This window comes from Hippopotamus amphibius, chromosome 1 (genome assembly GCF_030028045.1).
Source record: "Hippopotamus amphibius kiboko isolate mHipAmp2 chromosome 1, mHipAmp2.hap2, whole genome shotgun sequence".
NCBI lineage: Eukaryota > Metazoa > Chordata > Mammalia > Artiodactyla > Hippopotamidae > Hippopotamus > Hippopotamus amphibius.
Genome location: NC_080186.1, coordinates 206,678,201 through 206,698,115, shown reverse-complemented (window position 1 = coordinate 206,698,115; position 19,915 = coordinate 206,678,201). Strand labels below are relative to the sequence as shown.

General features: G+C 34.3%; 1 protein-coding gene across 13 annotated transcripts in view; it reads right to left on the bottom strand.

Annotated features, from left to right (window-relative positions):
- Positions 1-19,915, bottom strand: part of TMEM161B (transmembrane protein 161B) — a 68,576-nt gene that overhangs the window by 40,421 nt on the left and 8,240 nt on the right. For 7 of the 13 annotated variants that reach the window (XR_009054360.1, XM_057739623.1, XM_057739649.1 and 4 more), the window contains exon 2: positions 8,192-8,295. The exons of 4 other annotated variants lie outside the window; for them this stretch is intronic. Coding sequence is in view for 4 of the 9 variants with exons in the window: in XM_057739623.1 (XP_057595606.1) it covers positions 8,192-8,295 (104 nt within the window). In the remaining 5 variants the exon portion in view is untranslated. Of the gene's footprint in view, positions 1-8,191; positions 8,297-19,915 lie in introns of those variants that run through there. 2 more of the 13 variants (XM_057739641.1, XM_057739690.1) reach the window with 2 other exon arrangements.

Here is a 19,915-nt window from a genome sequence, read left to right as displayed (position 1 = left end):
CATAAGTATAGTATTTTCCTGATTTCTGTGAATATTTCTAGTGAATTTTCTCTACAAGGCACATCACAGCCTTCTTGTGCTTAGGAACACTAGATATCAAGCACTTCAGCACGAAGCTTGGGGACCACTTTAAATAGCGAAGTCACCAACCAAAGGCAAAATGTGAAAAACATGGCACTAAATAGACCACCAAAAAGGATACTTGCTTACAATATGAGAGGTACAACAAAAAGACCTGAGCTGGGAACCTGGGCCTCAGCTGGGAACAGGCCACTCAAATTTTTTACCACTCTGCATATGTCTATAAATGACCTCAAAAGCACCATGAGTATTGGTTTTGGGGTGACAAATAAATTTTAGCAAGTAGGCAAATCACAAGTACAGAATCTACAAATAATGAGGATTGAGTATATAACATTTAGGAGAACACAGAAGCAGTAACTCATTTAGAAAGACTAAAATTGTTTACTTCTTTGAGAAATAATTATCAGTGACTCAATACCATAGGAAAACTTAAGTTACATTTAGAGTCTTATAATAATGAAATATTTTAAGACCCTTACATTTTCTAGGACCCATTTTCTTTTAAAATATTCTCAAGCTCGTTTAATCTTATTTTGTGAAAACATTCTTCTAAAATGGATTGCATTTATTACATTCAGTTCATCTTCATTAGTAACAATTATTGTTCAAAGCTAGAATCTAAAAGTGCTGGGTGCTCTTAGGGACACTTCCAGTCTGTTACTCATCTATCCATCCATCCACCCGCCCACTGATCGATCAGACATTTATGGAGGCCACTATGGTCAAGTACTCTGCCAGGCAATGGAGATATAATCACACAATGCAGCCAAGTCCCTGATTTCTTGATGTTTATATTTCAGTTGGGGCAGAATTTAACCAATGTAAAAAAAGACAAACATCATATATTGGATACTACACTAAAAAATCAAATAAGTAGTGAGAATGAGAGACAAGCCTTAGTGTATCAGGTTAGGAAACCTCTCCAAGATGACATCTGCCCAGCAAACTTAAGGAGAAGAATGGAGGGTGAGAGCATCCAGGCAGAGAAGAGCATGTCCAAAAGCACAAAGGCATAAAAGAACTCAAAACACTGAGTAACCAAAAGGGCAAGGAGGCAGTAGCACAATGTACAAGGAGAAACACATGAGAGAGGCTGAAGAGATAACAGGCAACAGGTCATGCAAAGCCTCTTGGGTCACTGTATGGAGTGCAGATTTTATGCTAAAATACTGGTTTCAAAACAAGAGACAGAAGTAACTTGATTTACATTTTAAGATTTCTTTTGCTACTCTGTGATTAGAACAAGGCAAGAATAGCACAGAAATATATTTCAGATACCAAATCAACAGTTCTTATTGTTGGACCAAAGGTAAGGAATGGAAAAAAACAATGGAATGAAGGATGATATTTACATTTCTGATTTGAGGAAGATGGTGGTATATTTTCTCACATGGAGTAGAGCAGGAAGAAATCAAGAATTTAAACATGCTGAGTTTTTAAGTACCTATGAGATGTTAAGTGAAAATATCAAGGGCTACTGTATATTAGAATCCAGAGCTCAGAGATAACCTGGGGTTATTACATAATTGTGGTATTTAAATCCATAGACATGAATAAGATCACCAAAGGGGAAAATAAAACATGGTAGAAGACTAAATAGTTAACAAGTACAAAAATCAAGTTTATGAAGACAAGTATGTAACAAATTCAGCGTTGATGGAAAACAGGGAAATAGGCCAAAAACTAAGGAATGGTTATGGAAGGGGCTTTGTTTTTTAAGAAAGAAGGGAGGCAGAGCTGTGACTCTTGTCACATTCGTTGTTGTTATTATTTTTAACGGGAGACCTTAAAAAAATGTGTATGTGCTAACAGGAATAATCCAACAGAAATGAAGCAATTAATGGCGCAGAAGAGAGGAAATGGCCAAAGAAGCAAAGTCTGGGTGAAGGTTAGCGGGAACGGGGTATAGACCACAAATGCCAGAATTGGGTCTTGATAGCAGGATACTTTCTCCACAGGCCGAAATTAAAATATATAAACATTTTTAAAAAAACAAAGAGAGGCTGCACATGTAACTAGGGTTGTGGGTTTGATGGCAGGAAGAGAGCGATTGGCTCTCGTTTCAAGAGCTTAGAGTAAGGCTGAGGCACACATATATAAATGAAAAGATTTGGGTTGAAAAAGTTGTCTGAGAAGTGGAACACACAAAGACTGTCGGGCAGCATGGAGTAGCCTTCTGAGGACATGAATTTAAAGTGAAACCTAAAAGTACAGTTGCACAATTTTCTTCAACAGTGAATGCTCCGTACACAGTTTGATTTCATATTATACGATTCCCATCTACTATACCTTAAGTTCTGGTCTCAATTTTTGGTCTTTTTCCTTGCAATTTGCTTGCCCTGGCTGCACTAGGCCTTTCAAATATGGGCTTAGGAGACAGATATGAGTTTATTAGCCTTAGATTCAATGTTAATAATAATGGTTACAAAAATACAATTAGAGAAAAATGCTTCATGTTAAGCAAAAGAAGCATGATGTAAAATTATACATGAAATAATCACATCCATGAGGGGAAAATATGAATAGAAAAGAAGGAAACACACAAAAAAATTAAACAGAGGTTGTCTTTAGCTGAAAGGAATATAGTTTGTTAACTCATTTTTCCTTTTTATCAATTTACCATCTTTTTCTACATCATAGGCAAGTATTGTTAGTAATAGAAAAAATAAACTCCAAAAAAAGTAAGTAGTAATAGAATCTCACTACAAAACTCAACCTCTTGCATTAAAGTTAAACTGTATTTTATGACATTTACTTTGGCTATTTTTACTTATGTTCAGACTGTCAGCAATATCTCACTTAACAAAGCCAATCTGGTGTTATACTCCACGAAATCACTGAAATAATTTTCTTGCATAAACCTCTTACATAAAGTAGTATCAGGCTACAACCGTTCTTACTAAGGCAGTTCAAGAGCACTGAAAAAACATACACCAGAAAATACAGAATGTATTGACCTAGATTCTTTTAAAAAATTTAAGCAGCAATGCCATTTAAAGCAAACTACTTAAAAATTTTCAGAAGTAAAAATTTCATAAATTTAAAATGAAAATCTGAACATGAAAAAATATGGAAAAGCTTAGTACTGAGAGAGCTAAAAAAAGCTTTCAGACATAAATAATCATACAAAACTCTTTCACAACACAGGTCACAACACAGTTTTAGTCTCCATTCTAAATCTCTAAATAATAATTTAGAAGTGAAACAAAACAAAACAAAACAAAAATAAAAAAAACAAGGGAAAACAAACACTACCTAAAACCTAGAAAATCTTTCAGTACAAGTAACTGAAATATTTATTATACATATGCATTCTCTTATTATTTACTGGAGACTTTACTAGAATATCATGACATTCTTGAACTGGAAGTTAAGACAGCTAAGGCAGGAGAGCAAGGACTCAGGCATAAGGGTAGTAGCTGAAGGTTTAAACCTTTCCCTTAGGTCATAGGTCCCACCTACTGTGCATTTGAATAGTAGGTTTCTCTCACCAAAGGGAATTGGCAAATTCTTGTATCAAGCAACATGCAAAAGACAACAGGCAAAAAAGAATTAACAGCAACTGAATAGGGTGTTGTCACACCCTCTTTATCCAATATAGGATGAGACAAAATCAGAATAAATCCAACTAATATATTTTCAATCTGGGACATATGAAGGGAAGTAGCAGACCAAAGTGAGAGCCTACGAGGACAAAGGGATGGAGAAAAATGCATAAGGTTTGAGCTGAACAATCAGGAAAATGGAAAGCAGGTTCAACAAGGAAGCTATAAAGGAGAAAAAGCAAAATCCTACTCCTCATGCAAAACCCACTATTCAAATGTACAAAGAATGTAACCTATCACTTACCTCTCCATGAAAAGAGGGGCCAAGCAAACTTCAAAACAGAAAGGAACTTTAATTACAACAGAAAGTAGAGAATACTTAGGCTACAAATAAGTGGTATACTGAACATGATAAAGAACTAAGGTCTTTAGGCAATCTGAGCAATGGTTAGAACAAATGTTCCTTGTGTTAGGGAAAGCAGTTCACAGTAAAAGTACTGAGAAACCTACTTCTCACAATTTTTCTTTCCTTTGGGGAAGAAGGGAAGAGTAGAACAATCAGAGCACTAGACTCTTCACACCTGAGTTTTTCAAGGTCACTAATACTTGCTCACAGGTTATGGCAAGAAAAATCTTGCTACTTAAATTCTTGTTAAAGCAGAATGCCTCAATGGTCTGATAGTCATATAAAAACACATGTAAAAAAAGGAGAATAAAATTTTCTAGAAGAAAAACATTTTTCTATTGAAAAAAACTGGAAGACGAATATAAAATAATCATAATTTAGTAATGTGGAATAAATTTAATCTCAAATGGTGAAGAGAGGTATAATTTTAACAGATGATATTTCTTAAATTCTACTTCACACTTAGCATGTTTTTGGTAATCAGAATAAAAGGTGACTGTAGTCCTAGAGAAGCCAGAAGAATAAGTAAAGAGTAAGTAAGTAAAGAGAAACTATATACTGCCTATAACCTGAGAATATCTTCTAGAAGGCTAAGCACAGCTAGGGAAAAAAGGCAGAAAAAAGAAAATCTTAAATTACTCTGTAAACTGCTAGCAGAAGTCACAGTTGTTGCAGAAAGGTTCACCTCCACCAAATTCAAAATGCGGTTCAAGTATGTCCATTCCAGGACAAGGGTCTGGAGTTTGATGAGCAGCCATAAATCAAATAATTACTAGACCATGAATCAGACTTCCAGGGTAAGAGGCCTGGATCTGTTTCATTTTATAGTATGTGAACATGAGTAAAGCTAAAATTTTCTCATCTGTAAAAATGGAGACAATATCACCTACAGCAAAGAAGGACTAGGCACTCACCAATCCTGCTTTTACTTCCAAGGTACAATGAAAAGTATATCTTCCAGACTGTTGTGGACTCCAGCCTGAACTAGTCATAGGGCTCCGAACTATGTAATGTGGGCAGAAACAATATATTTACTTCTAAGCTTGGCCCCTAGGATCTCCTGAAAAATCCACAGCCCACTCTCTCTTTACTCGCCAACCAACATAGCATCTAATAGAAGGACTCCAAAGTAACAGAAGGAACAGAGGAGGCACAGGACCGAAGAAGCCTAGAATCCCTAAGGTACCACTTGAAGGATAGCTGAATCCTTGAATCATCATTTTGTGAAGGATCTACATGGAGAGCAGCCTGACCCCTCTCAGGTACCCCTCATTTAATTCCTGTCTGAGGAACTGAATGAGAAACTTTTAAGTTCAGACACCGAGATTTCTGAGGTCATAACATAATACCCCAATACATCTCTTCTTCCAAGTTCAGAGTGTAGAGATCCAAATAAGATAACAGAAGTAAAAATTTTATCAGTACAAAGTTCTATAATGTTGTAAAGGTAATATTAAGGGAATTAAACCAGGCTAAAGACTGCATTAAAAAAAAAAAAAACTAGATATCTACAACACTAATTACAATATATAAATGTTATTTAACAGGAGCTAGAAAACTAGTCAATTTTTTAACATAAAAAAATCAGCAGGCTAATTTATAAGCAAAAACTCCTAATTCCTTCATGGTATTGACTTCTTCACGAAACTGGCAGGCTCACTCATTAAGTCAACATAACTGAAACAGGTGCCACTTCACATCTTCTATTCTAAAAGAGCAGAGGTTGATGAGAGATATGAACAGAAACTAATTTACATGATAAAAAGAGAAGCCATAACTTTTAAGAAAAATATGAATATTTATAATTTGAAGATATGATACTACTGGAATAAATATTAAGCGGACAGATACCAAAACTAAAAAAGAAGTTTCTTCTGTCATACCCATGGTTAACCTATCATAGTATCTACACATCTATTCACTTGAATAGTTCTATTAAATAGTTCTATTTGATATAGTCACTCACAAACCATCCCATACTATTCATAATTTTAAAAGTCCTCATAAGCCTCACACTTTAAATTACTTCAAGTATTTTATAGATGACAAAAAAAGCCCTCAGATCTTTTCCTTCTCTTTCTTCAACTCAGCAACATCATATGATTTAAAATGCAAACTGTCATTTCTGATCAATAATATTTTTACATAAGCAATTTAGAAGAGATTTTAGATTTTATTAACATTAAAACTATCATTTCAGATCACAAAAGGTTGGTAAAACAATAATTATCCCAAAATGATAAAATCAATATTCTTACTCAAGAGTTAGACAACATTCAGCAATATAGATTCATGACCTAAAAATTTCAGAATTAATATTAAAGAAAAATATATGATCTTAAGAACACAGAGCAAAACAAACAAAAACAGAAGAGAAATGAAACTAACTACAGTAGAAGAGTAACTATTACTAGAAAATCCTGATTGGTATCCTTGGAGCCTGATTTGGAATTAGAGACAGTATTAATTAACACTAAAGATAATCTATTTATAAAAGCAAATCAAGATCACAAAAAATACCAACTTCATGTTTATTTCTGAAGGTTGAGCTCCTCTTCAAATTAGCAATATGTATACACATGACACTAACTTGTCAAAAGAGTAAAGATTTTAAATGCAATATATTGTTCCAATATTAACAAAGAATCAGTTTTCAATCTCTGAAGTTTTAGTTTTATAGAAACAAATGGATTGCAGATTATGTAAGAAAGCAGAAATTGCCTACAGACTAGAAAGGAACAAGACTGCCGAGATCTTTAAAGCCAAGAGACCTGGGGACTCACCATAAACAAAATCTAGAAATGTGCAATTCTCAGTAGAAAGCAAGCTACATTAATGTGTATTTTATCTAGTTTATTAATTCAGATTCTATTTATTTCAAATTAATAGTATTTGCCCAGCAGATGTTCACCCTCTCATGATCTATGAAAAAGGGTTTTCGCTAAGCAAAAAAAGGAAGCAAGATTGCCCAGGGCATAAACCTACCTAGTTAAAAACTAGTCACAGATGATTTACTTTTTTCACTTATAAAAAGCTTTGATGAAGCTTTTAACTTTACTAAAACTTTAGTCATTATTTTCTTTGCTAATAAAATATGCTTTTTTAAACTGCTGTTCTCGCACACATTCCACACACACGAGTGTGCATAACAGTGTTCAAAAGAACTTTTTAAGCAGTCTAATATTTTCCTATATTTAAACACCAATATGGAAAACATATAAAGCATTACAGTAGAAAAAATATACTTAAAACTAGAAAATAAATTCAAGCTTTGTGGATAGAATGGCTCTTCACTGGTCTTGCAGTGTATGAAATCATTAGGAGGATAATGGCTATCCTTGCCTTCTAACTTCAAAAGGTCTAAACAAAAGAATATTGATATACAAATCAATAACAGAACTTGGTTATTAGAGATGAAAAATTGGAGTAAAACTACAGTCATGGTACCAAATCTATAATTTACCTTTCATAATTACATAAGATTGTGACATGTATTTCTGTGTGCAGAGTTTTACTGCTTTTGCCTTACTACATCTCCTATATTTAACTTCTTTACTTTTGATTTTATTCTTTTATTGTACAAATTTCAGCAAAGTAACTTACCTCCTCTGCCGAAAGGAGGGGACAGTAGTAAGCTTACAGTGCAGTAAACAAAATTAAAATCTTGTAAAATAACTTTACCCCCTCCTTGCTAAATTAAAGTTTAAAATTATTTGCAGCAAAACAAAATACCCCTAGATCTCATAATAAACTCTCAAATAAGTCACCAATAATAGGACATGTGCTTTGAGTCATTTTTTTCCAACAATGGTAAAAATATATAAGCACTTCGATTTATAGTGTATTCTTGTTGACCAACTTTTTTTTAAAGATAACTAGAAAAGTCAAGTGATAGTTCCAGTGGCCATGGACAGAAAGGGATAGAGAAAGAAAGGGACTAAATTCTTGACCATGACCCTATTACCTTTGTACTAAACAGATAAACTACTAATATCTCACGTAAGAGAAATAAAGAAGCTAGATTTTTCTCATTATTTTCCTTTTTCATGTTTTTAGAAAACTGGAATTAGCACTTAACTTCTAGGAAGTTAATCAGCCTGGTAAACTAAACAGAGATTTGAAAGTGCTAGTCAAAATCAGCCTATCCTTGCCTTACCTGCCATTACAGAGTAGCCATCGAGCAAGAGAATAGTGAGGTATAATCTTCTGCATGACACTGGCCATCACCATGGTAACAACCAGCTGTATACCTATCACACCCTGTGTAAAGAAACAAACAAACAAGTTTAACAATGAATGAATTTAGATTTGAGGACACTGCTGAAAAGCTTTCTATACATTTTGAAAACTATACTTTAAGAAAGATGGGTTTACTATCAAAATACATACTTATCTTCCATTTAGGTATTCAAGACCACATATGTTTAAACTTAAAATGTGTGATCTCATCTCATAATCCTCTACAAGTTATCGAAGGGTCACATCCATATTAACAAAAGTTAAAGTAGCAAACACATTCCAAATCTATTCCCAAGAAAAGTTCTCCATTACTTAAGTGTACGAAAATGAAGTAAAAAATGGTGATTTTTTTTCATCCTTCTCCTAATTGACTCTATTCAACACACTTAAAACACTAGCTTGGCTAGTTCTAAAAGCAGTATGCCTCATTTTTAATTCTAGGGTGGTAGTGAATGACTAAAGAGCATTAGCTATATTAAGTGTGGTGGCAGAACCGGCCTGAAAGTTGCTAGAAAAGAAATTTTAATTCATACTGTCACCACCAACTTTCAGTGGGTGGGCCTTCAACTAGGTCCAAAAATGCCCATAGTCTGCGCTCCTCAATCCCTCTCTTGTTCTCCGTGATACCTAATTCAAACCTTCTCCCACCTCCTCACACCTGCAACCTCCCTCAAACTTCTTTTTTTACATTTTTTTAAATGAACTATAGTTGATTTACAATCACAGCAAAGTGATTCAGTTATATATACATACATATATATATTCTTTTTTCATATTCTTTTCCATTATAGGTTATTACAAGATACTGAATATGGTTCTCTGTGCTATACAGTAAGACCTTGTTATTTACCTATTTTATATATAGTAATTTGTATCTGCTAATCCCAAACTCCTAATTTACCACACCCCACCCCCTGCCCTGCCACCCCAACTTCTAACTCTCTACTCAGTAGAGGACATCTTCCAGTTCACAGAGAAAAAAACAACAGCATCAAAGGAGAACCCACTTGCCACCAACAAGCTCACATTCACTTGTATATGCACCTGTCTTCTTCCACACCCTCTAGAAATATCAGGGCATCTTCAATATAAAGCAAATCGCTCTATGTGTCAGAGCCCATCCTCTCATTGATTTTCAGTAACCTCAACCACTGAATAGCTTCCCTCCTGTATCTTCTTTAATCTCTTCTCTATCTAAATCCTTCCTATCAGCATTCTAATACCTTTCACCTTTCTAAAAAATAACAATAATTTTCCCTTATTCTACATCACTCTGCTTCCTCAAATACATACCCACTTTGCAAAAGACTTATTCTCACTGTTTCTATGTTCTCATATGCCCGCAAAGTTCCCATTCGACTTTTGCTTCAGCCCATTCCATGAAAACACCTACCATCAAAATCACTTCATCTTGCCAAATTATCCTTCCTTATCTTAAATCTCAATATTCCAACAAGGTCTACCACATCCCTTGCTTTACTCCCACCTGGATGACCGTTTCTTTATACTCCTCTTTGTTGGCTCCTCGTCTATGTAAGCAGTCCAAAAACAAGCTGAATTCCTACCTCAAACCTAATATGCCAAATAAGCACATTAAAAAAATGTTAAAATGTCTTTTGAAAAGTAGTATAGCATATTTGGTTTAAGAGCATGGACTCTGGACCCAAACTGCCTGGGATAGAATCTGCCATCTACTAGCTGTGTGACTTCTGGACAGGTTATTCAAACATTCTGTACCTCTATTTCTTCTTCTATAAAATGAAGCTAGTAATTCAACCTACCTACTAATCAAGCTGTGGTTAGTAACTGTGCCTGCTGCAAAGTAAACAGTCAATATGAATTAGTACTACCTGCTGTTAATGTCATTATTATCACTACTATTACAGGATAACTTTTTTTGAAATTTCAAGAATAAAGAACGCTTTTCAAAAAAAACCAATGTTACTTCTATAAAAAATAAATTAAAAAAACAAAATAAATGGAATCATACATAAAAAATGACACCCATCTGCTAAGTGATAAAAGAACACTTTGAAAAAGTCAGATTTCAGTGACTGTAACAAACTGTTTAATCAATTGTACATCATGGTAACAAACGCACCATCATGACATGGGGAGATGTCAGGGAGGTTGTGCATGTGCCAGGACAGGGGATACAGAACTCTCTATACTTCCCAAACAATTTTGCTGCAAACCTAAAACTGCTCTAACAATATGCGATTTTAAGAAAAATCAAATCAAATTTATTCATAGATAAACAATATCAAAAGACTTACTGTAAAAAAGCATTTGTAACTCATCACAAAGGGATAATTTACTTATTAGATATTAAATAGAGAGTTCTTATAAATCAATTAGTAAAAGAACAAATGCCTAATTTAAAAAGAACAAATATGTACTGACACTTAAAAAAAGGAAGTAAAATGGCTCTTAAACAAGACTGTTTTTAAAAATGTTTTAAAATGCCTTTGAAACCTGCCTCAACTCTGGTTTCACTGTGTGTTAAGGTTCAAACCACTTTTATATTCACCTAACATCAAAGGTTACATTTTTACCTTTTTTCTTTCATATTTCCTATCACTTGAATTTACTATCCTATTTTCTATGTAGTTTGTGATAGAAGTTCTGCAATCTCCATACAATGAACGCCATTACAAAGAACTCTTTCGGGCAGAACAAGGCCAAGAAATATATTAGCAAGTATGTCAGAAGGTTAGTCTATTTGAGATTATAGACTTAAAAGCAAAAGATAATTTTTTTAGTCAGGGAAAATTCTGTGGACAAAGTGAACCTCAATCTAGCCTTGAAAGAAATGTGACAGTTATCACAGAATCTTCAAGGTCATCTAGTACAACCTCTCACAAACATATATAACAATTTATTAGAGTGTAAGCTCCTTAATAGCAGAAATCATATCTTAGTCACATCTAATAAATGTTACAGGTATTAAATGGCATTTCAGAAAGACTGCTCTGGAAGATATATATATGACGGACTGTGATGAACTGGGGAAAAAAGGCATCTTTCCAAACTCTCTCCTCTTATTCCAAATCACTAAGCATAATGAGGTATTGCTGATAAACCCACTACTGAAGAATGTAAACCACGTGAAGGCAAAAACAAACAAAAATCAGCAAACTGGACTGACTAGAAATAAGAATAGCAACTATGCTTCTGCAATGATCCAGAGCAGAGATGATGACGCTTTAAATTACAGTAGTATCTCTGGCACTCAGAAGAAGAATGCATTCTAAGGATACTGTTGAAGAATTCAGAGAATGTTGGTATATTGAGGCAAAAGAGGAACTAACAGATCAACCCCGAGAAAGGCAAACATCATTTTCAATGCTGTAATTAATGTTTGATTGAAAAACAGCCAATGGAAACTTGTAACTTCACTCCATTCATTTACCTTACTATGCCATTTCCATCTTTTTAAACGAAGTTGAAAATACTTTCTCAAAACCTCATCTATATACTGTGTTAAATATATAATAGAAGTTTTCTTCCAACTTTCTCATAGAAGTCAATAAACCTTTCTGGGAATGAATCAGCTGTGAGGTGACTATACATGTGGTACTGAAAGAAAATAAGTTGCTTTTTTTCCCAATACAAGAATCTACCCAATTTTCTGGAGAAGTAATTTTTAAATTATGTGGGAAATATGTCCCTGAAGTTATTCCTTTTCATATATATTTAGAAAAGAGTCCTTGGAATATATATTCAAAATGGCAACCATTTTATAGAATTATATATTATCAATTTAATATATTATTAATACTAAACTTAGATCAACTTTTGAAATTACTATATAATTGACAATTACAGTGTACATGCCAGGGATTAACATATTAAAATATAAACTATTCAATTCATTAACTAAGAGATACAATCATTTAAATAACCTGCCTTCACTGATCAATGTAAGTGTCCACGTTATGTCTAAGGTCATACAAAACAGAATTTTCGAAATGTTTAAATTAAAAACCAAATTTCCTGAATATTCTTCATTATTTTTAATTAAAAGATAATGCTTAAGTAAATTTAACCAAAAAAACCCCATAAATTTCACAAGAAAAAACTATTAAACTGGGTAGATATGCACTGAAATGATAAAGCCCATCATGGCTGAAGTCTCAAATATACAACCATATGGGTCATTGACCCAAGTGGCCTTAATGGTTTTATTAGGGCCTCAAAACAATAACTTGGCCAAAGAGATGGTTTCTGTCTGGATTCATTGCCCCTAGGGCCCCAATTCTCTTGATAACTGGAACTGGGGAAAGTCATTTATGAAATAGCTCATAAGTACCCAAGAAGGGTGAAACATTGGGGCAACTTAGGTTTCAACCTTTCCACATCTATTAACCTGAGGCCATGAAGAGCAAGGAAAAGTTATTTGCCTTTAGTCTATAGAAGAATGATCATTTCAATTTTTGTTAGTAATCGTTTCTGGGTAGGTTAAAAAATTCTTACCAAGGAAAATTAAACAATTCTCCAAGAAATAAAATATATCAAATAGCAGTATTTTATCTTGCTTGACAATACTGACAATAAAACTCCCCAGGACTTCCTAGGTGGTGCAATGGTAAAGAATCTGCCTGCCAAGGCAGGAGACATGGGTTCGAGCCCTGCTCTGGGAAGATTCCACATGCCACGGAGCAACTAAGCCCGTGCGCCATAAAAAAAAAAAACTCCCCAAACTTAAAAACAAACGTTACAATTTTTTTTTAAGAGTTTTTTGATGCGGACGATTTTTAAAGTCTTTATTGAATTTGTTATAATATAGCTTCTGTTTTATGCTTTGGTTTTTTGGCCAAGAGGCATGTGGGATCTTAGCTCCCTGACCAGAGATCGAACCTGCACCCTGTGCATTGGAAGGGGAAGTCTTAACCACTGAACCACCAGGGAAGTCCCAGCAATTTTTAAATTCAAACCTGGAACAATGTTATGTCAACCTCAGTGGAGCTGACATTTTGTTTTGTGTCATTAAACTAGCTCTCCTGCTGACAGACTGAAACAAAATATATGTTGTTTACCATAAGAAGGCACAGCAGCATAAATACTTGGGACTCAAATCACCACCCCAAATGGTTTTAATTATCACCCCCGCTTCCCCACCCCCAAAAAAGAAGGGGAAAAAAAAGGCTATTACCCAATGACCTTCCTATTTTTGGTTTCTTAACTTTTTAAATATTTTAGTGATAGCTAAACATGTTGAGACAGACTTCTTAGAGATGCTCAAATAATTTATACTAGAAAAGGTGTGAACTTTATTTCAATCTAGATTCACATAAAACTTAGAATTCACACATTGAGCATTTAAGCAAACCATCTCTGAACAATTTACAAGTGAGGAAATCAGGGTCCAAACAGCAAAGACCACAGAATTAGTCACAGACTTATCTAGAACCCAGACCCCTAATTCCCAATCGAATACTTTTTCCACTAAGTTGTTTCAGTGCATTCAATGAATATACACTGAACAACAAATTACATGCACTGAACCATTGCACACAACAGAGAGAAAAAGCACAGTCCTGCCATCAACGTGCAGCCAGTTCACTAGGAGAGTAAATGGATCCTTCAGTTTGGGGCGGGGGGGGGGGGGGGGCGGGCTAAGGGTAAAAAGCTGTGAAAGGGCATTATGGAAAGTAAAGCATGAGTCAAGACTCAGTGGACTCAGCTTGGTGAACCATGAGTGATATCTGCTTCACACAGGATGAAAGTAGTCCAAAACCAGGTACTAAAGCGCAAAACTTACAGGTTTAGAATTTAACCTGAAAACGATAAGGAAACCCATGAAAAGTAATATGACCAGATCAGTATTTAAGAAAAGTTGCTCTGGATACCATGTAAAGACTGGATGAGGGATAGCCCAGGAGCACTAAGACAACTGCTCAGGTATGAAAGAAGGACCTGCACTAAAGGTAGCAGCAGTACTGCAGGAAGGAGGGGTGCAGCCTCTCTTACTATGGTTATAACAACTGTATAGAATCACTATATATTATATGACAAATGAGTCAGGGTCTCGGTCAAACAATGCTAAAAATCTATAAATTCAAATTATGTCACTAAAGAAATTATTTATATCTGTAAATAAGTAAAGCAAACAAAAATTTAATTAACAAATACAGGCTGTCTGCCTCACATACATCCACTATCTTGCGGGCTATTATTACAAACTTGGCAAAGGACTTTGTATTTCACTGACTATTATATCTCAAATAGTCAGAGAAATGACATTTAGAATAATTTAAGGCACACAGTAGGTCTGAATGAGTGAATGACACTACTATAAAACAATGTCTTAAAAGAACTTAAAATTTAAAATTAGCATATTAGGTAACAACAAATACATTAAGACAACGTTGGAGCACAAAATTGCATAGTACTATGAACAAGGGCTATAGAAATTCAAAAAACTGAATACAAAAGTTTCACAGAGTAGATGAGTAAACTGAAATCAAGGAAGGGAATTCCAGACTAAATGACAAATGTGAACAGAGTAACCATGGAACAGCAAAAAGCTTAGCTCAACCAAAGCAGAATTTAGTATATGACAAATAATTATGACAAATCAGATGAAGACAGAATTTTAGGTTGTTAAGAGTCTTTAAAACCAAGAGGATGCACTGAGCTGAGGTGTTTACAAAGATCACCTTGGAAGGCTTTTAAACGGTCAGGAGTAGGAGAATAAAATAATGCAAGTAACATATATAAATTAGACATAGCAATATATTGAGCAATTAAAGAGAAAACCTAAGACTAAGGTAGAAACAGTTGAAACTAGGAAGGAAAAGAACAAAACTAAAAGCTCCTCAGTAAAAAACCAATCAAACTTCGAGTGTGAATGAACATGAAGGAAAACAACTATAGAATAAAACAGGAATGTCTCAGGTTATTTCAGGATATTTTAGTTTTAGTGACTGGTAGAATCCTAGAGCCGCGGACAGAAAAGTTGCAGGCTGAAGGAAACTCAGGGAAGTGTGCTAACAACCCTACCACAGCCCTCCTAAATTGGCTGCATCCTCAGCCATTCAGAACACACACAAAACATGTTTCTCTCGTATGACCGAGCTACATCAGACAGACTGGCAATAATCAGGTTTGTAAGAGTTCTATCAATTAATATACAGTGAAACATAAGCTATCAACTGGATCAGAGGCTCAAGTTCACTAAGTGCTCCATTCCATTACTGTCTTGATACACTGGAAGTCAAATTATAAGCAGGCTGCTTAGTAAGCAGCGATTCAGAGCAAAAGGCAGTATTGAGGGATATTTCATTCAGGCAGTGATGAAGTCTGAAGAAATACACAGAATAGCCCTCTAGAGCATAAATACTGTCAAACCTAAATAGTTCTGGATAAGTATGTTCAATTCTGGTTATTTAAACTGATTTTCTAGACTTTCAAATGACAAAACTACTTTCCAGTCCTATTTCTTTAGACAAAAACCTATCTAAAATTTTATCTTTTGACATGTAAATACCATTGATTTGGATAAAATCTAGTCTACCTTAAGTCTTGGAAATAATCCATATCTAAGTTCAAGGGGAGAGGACAACTTATTTCTTCCATCATGTGTTGATTTTATCAAACTCTTTAAATGTTAACCACCCCGCACCACCACCTACAAATAGCATGTGATAAGTGGTATGGTAAAGGTCAGTGCCCAGTGTTCTGGGAGCATTCCAAGAAACGGAGTGATTAAATCTACAGGAGAGAGCTAGGGAAGACTTGTTCACAGGGGTGACATCTAATGTTACAAGGTTAAAGTAGTATCCCATCATCAGACAGAAAAGGAATACAAGTTTAGACAGATACACCTATTTGTACCAAGAATATAAATGGCATGAGACGAAATAATGAGCAGTTCCGCTTGGCTAGATTTTGGTATGGACTGCACACAATGGACTCTTCTGCAGGTACTTAGAAATAACTCCAGGATTCTAAGTAACTAAACCAAATGTATTTTGGAAGGATAATTCTGCCACTACAGTGGAAAAATAAAGCAGAGGGGGGTAAAAGTAATTGGAAGCAAAGAGCTAACTTAGGAATCCACTGAAACAGTCCAACCAATGCCATAAAAACCTAAACTAAAACAGCTTCAAAAACAAGAGCAAAATTAAGAACATTTTTTGGAGGGGAAAAAAAAGGGAATTCGGCATGAGATTAATAATTATTTCTGCAAGGAAAGTATCAGTTGGTAAAAATTAAACTTATGTGATTATTTAAAAATAAAATGAGAATAATGGCCATAATTATTCCTTGGAGAAATTAAGCAATAAGAGGAAAATCTGACACTTACTAGAATGGTTCACATATAAAAATATATATTTGTGGGGGGAAAATATACATGCTTAAGGCAAAAGGCAAGGAACCAATGTAAAGGGGCTGCTACATAGTCTGAAAAAGAGTTATCTGTGGGTATGGCTTAAGAATCAGAATAGTCATTTTGGAAACTCATTATATATCATTTCAAAGTTCTCAGATCATTCCCTAAAAACCATGATAGGATAGGGAGTTGATCTGTAAAACAAAAGAGCGGAGGGGCAGGAAGTTGTGAGAATTTTGACATAAAAGTAACAGAAGAAATGAATGAAAAATTGTCAGCAACTGCAAGTCTGCATGACTCAGTAGCTTAGGCACAACATCAGAGAAATGAAAGATGTGGAGTTAAAGGTTAAATCTGCAGGATAATTAAGTAGCTGGTCAAAAGAGCCAAAGAAATGACCAAAGTGGACAAAGTCTGAGAGATCTAGAAAAATAACCACACCAAGGTCAGGATCCTGGCAACGTGACTGAGAGGATGTCTAGAAACATAAGAAAGGTCTGATGAACTTATACATGTAGATGACTGACAAACCCAAGCTGTGTTTTTAAAAACAATTACTTCCAATAGGTTCTCTAATAGAATTGAGGGCTATCTAAATTTCACCCAGAAGAGAAATTCTTCCATATAATGCCGTAAAAGCATAAAGCAATCATGAATAAGCAAGGAGAATTCCTCCCCACAGACCATCTCTAGAATCCCAGGGTTGATTATACAGGCTATCATCATGGCCTTTATGTGGTTTTACATCTTAGCTCCAGCCCTTAAAGACACAGGAAACAGACCTGAAAATAAGAAAAGGAGGCCTTTGCTAAACAAATGAAATGAAAATAACAAAAGGTTTTGGTAGGAAAGCAGCTAAAGAATATGAATAAAGTCACCTATTGGTATTTAATACAGACTTATTGAGTCATACGAAATCAGATATTTAACTGTTCTTACCTACAAAACAGCAATTTCATATAGTTCAAATCGTTACTACAAATGAAATTATACATAACATATACAGAAGGTAAAATGACAGAAAGGCAATTGGAAAACACAGTTATCAACAACTATGATTTGAACTCAAACAACATAGGTTTTCAAATTAAAATGTTTACAGACATCAATGTTTACCAACATCAATGTTCTGCACCACAAAATATGTTTTTAATTTCTGTAAAGTAAAAAGTACAGGCAGAAATTTTCATTGTTTCCCAATTCAGAATAAGAAATTTAATGTATTTTAAGACCAAAACCCACAAACTTTCAAAAAAATGTCTAGGTGCACCCTAAGTATCTTAATTAGACCTACAACATAGTAGAATGCATGAATTTACATTCAAAAACAGCAGCTCCAGATTTTCTGCTGAAGATGATGCTCTAAAGCCGTTTTTCAGAATTTGATTAAACTTAAAAAAAAACAAGATATTTTACTTAAGATATACATTGATAAGGCAATGTGGAAGACCAATAACAAATAAAGGGCAAGAACCAAGACACTTTTTCACAGGAATAGAAGACACTCTAATTAAATACAATTCATAAACCATTTTAACATCAGTGTTGAAATTAATAGTTTATTTTAAAAGATAACTTTCCAGTTACAGTAGGTTGAATAAATTATGCAACATCTCATATAAAGCAATACCATACAGTCATTAAAATGTTGATGAAAAATGAAACATTTTTAAAGTTGTTAACAAGCTACTTTAACCAGAGCAGCCATAAATTTTTTATTATAATACTGAGAAGTAACAAACAAAAGATTCTATGGAAGAAGACATCCCTAAATTCTGCCACTCTCCCTTAACTGTAAAAGTATTTTCTGACAATATAAAAAATATCCCTACAGATCTATATTCAAAAAAGCTATTAGTCAAAACTAATAAATTTATATTTGCTATTTACAAATCACCTTGCTTGTTCAAACCAAATCCTCTTCATTCCTCAACGTTCATTTCCTCTATAAAACCTTCCTTACTACTAAAGAACATATGCATAACTCCCAAACAGCCTTTATCATGCTCAGCTGTAATTTAAGGGTCTCTGCCCTACTAGAACCATATTTTTCTCATTTCTTCAGCCTCAATTCCATTCCCAGGAAAGTGCCTCGCAAGGCAGGCTTTCAATACAAGTCGAATATTTACTTTTTAGATGAAATAAGAGGATAAAGCATAAATTTGCCCACTGTTCTTTACTGCATTCAGGTCCCTATACATGCCAAACACTGAACTTTATTTACCATAAAGAAGAAAATTATTCACTTTAAGATTGAAAGACAATATATCATGCTTTCTGCATCCCTCAGAGTTAAGAGTTGTAGCTATTTTTACAAGATAATCCTCTCAATTTAATGCAATAAGTATTGCAAATACTTTCTTTCAAACTTTGGTAAGTGAGCTAATAAAGCTTTGTTAAACAATTTAAAATAAAAATTTCAGCTTATCTCTAAATTTTAAGCCAAATACAAAAGCCAAGAGAACTTAATGTGCACCCTCCCTAATGTTAACTGTTAAAAAAATGCATTTATTGTGAATATTTTAATATGCTGAGTAATTAAAGACTAGAATCGAGGTAATTCTGTCACTAACTAGCATTAGTACAGCAACTAGACAAGCCCTCTCTGGGACTCATTCCTTACATACAAAACGACAAGAGTTGGCAAATGATCTCCAAAATCTTAAGAGAGCTTACTGATGATGACTGCAATACTTTAATTAAATAAACAATAAATTGTTGCCATTCACATATTTACCATTTCTAAGCCACCATCAAAGCCTGTGAGATGTAGTTATTGCTAATGGGAATGAATAATTATCCCTTCCTCATAAGTATTAAATGAGCTAATATTTGTAGGAGACCTGAAAAGAAATCAGAGCTCCAAGTTAATGTAAAGGTGTACCCCTAGCACAGCATTCTTACCTCAAATAGCAGTTTGCAGGAATTTCTCTTAGGAGATTTGTGAATGCCAGAAGTTCTACTGTCTTTTTTTTTTTTAATTTATCTCAGCTATTTGGCCAATTCTCTCTTATTAAATGATTCATTTCCTTTATGATCTGAAAAATGTTTTAGTGACTATCAAGAGGAGGAACTATGATGACCTTAACAACTTCTGATAGTAATGATTGAGAAATCACCAAAATCAAGAATAAGTACTCAATAAATTTTAACTGAAATCAAATTAAAAAATAGTTTTAAAGAACTAATGTCTCAGTTAAAGTTACTACTTATACTACAATTAATTTTACCAAAGCTTTCTTATCTGTCCCTCCTGACTGGAAAATACATTTTGCTGGCAATTAATTCTAATTGCAGTTATCC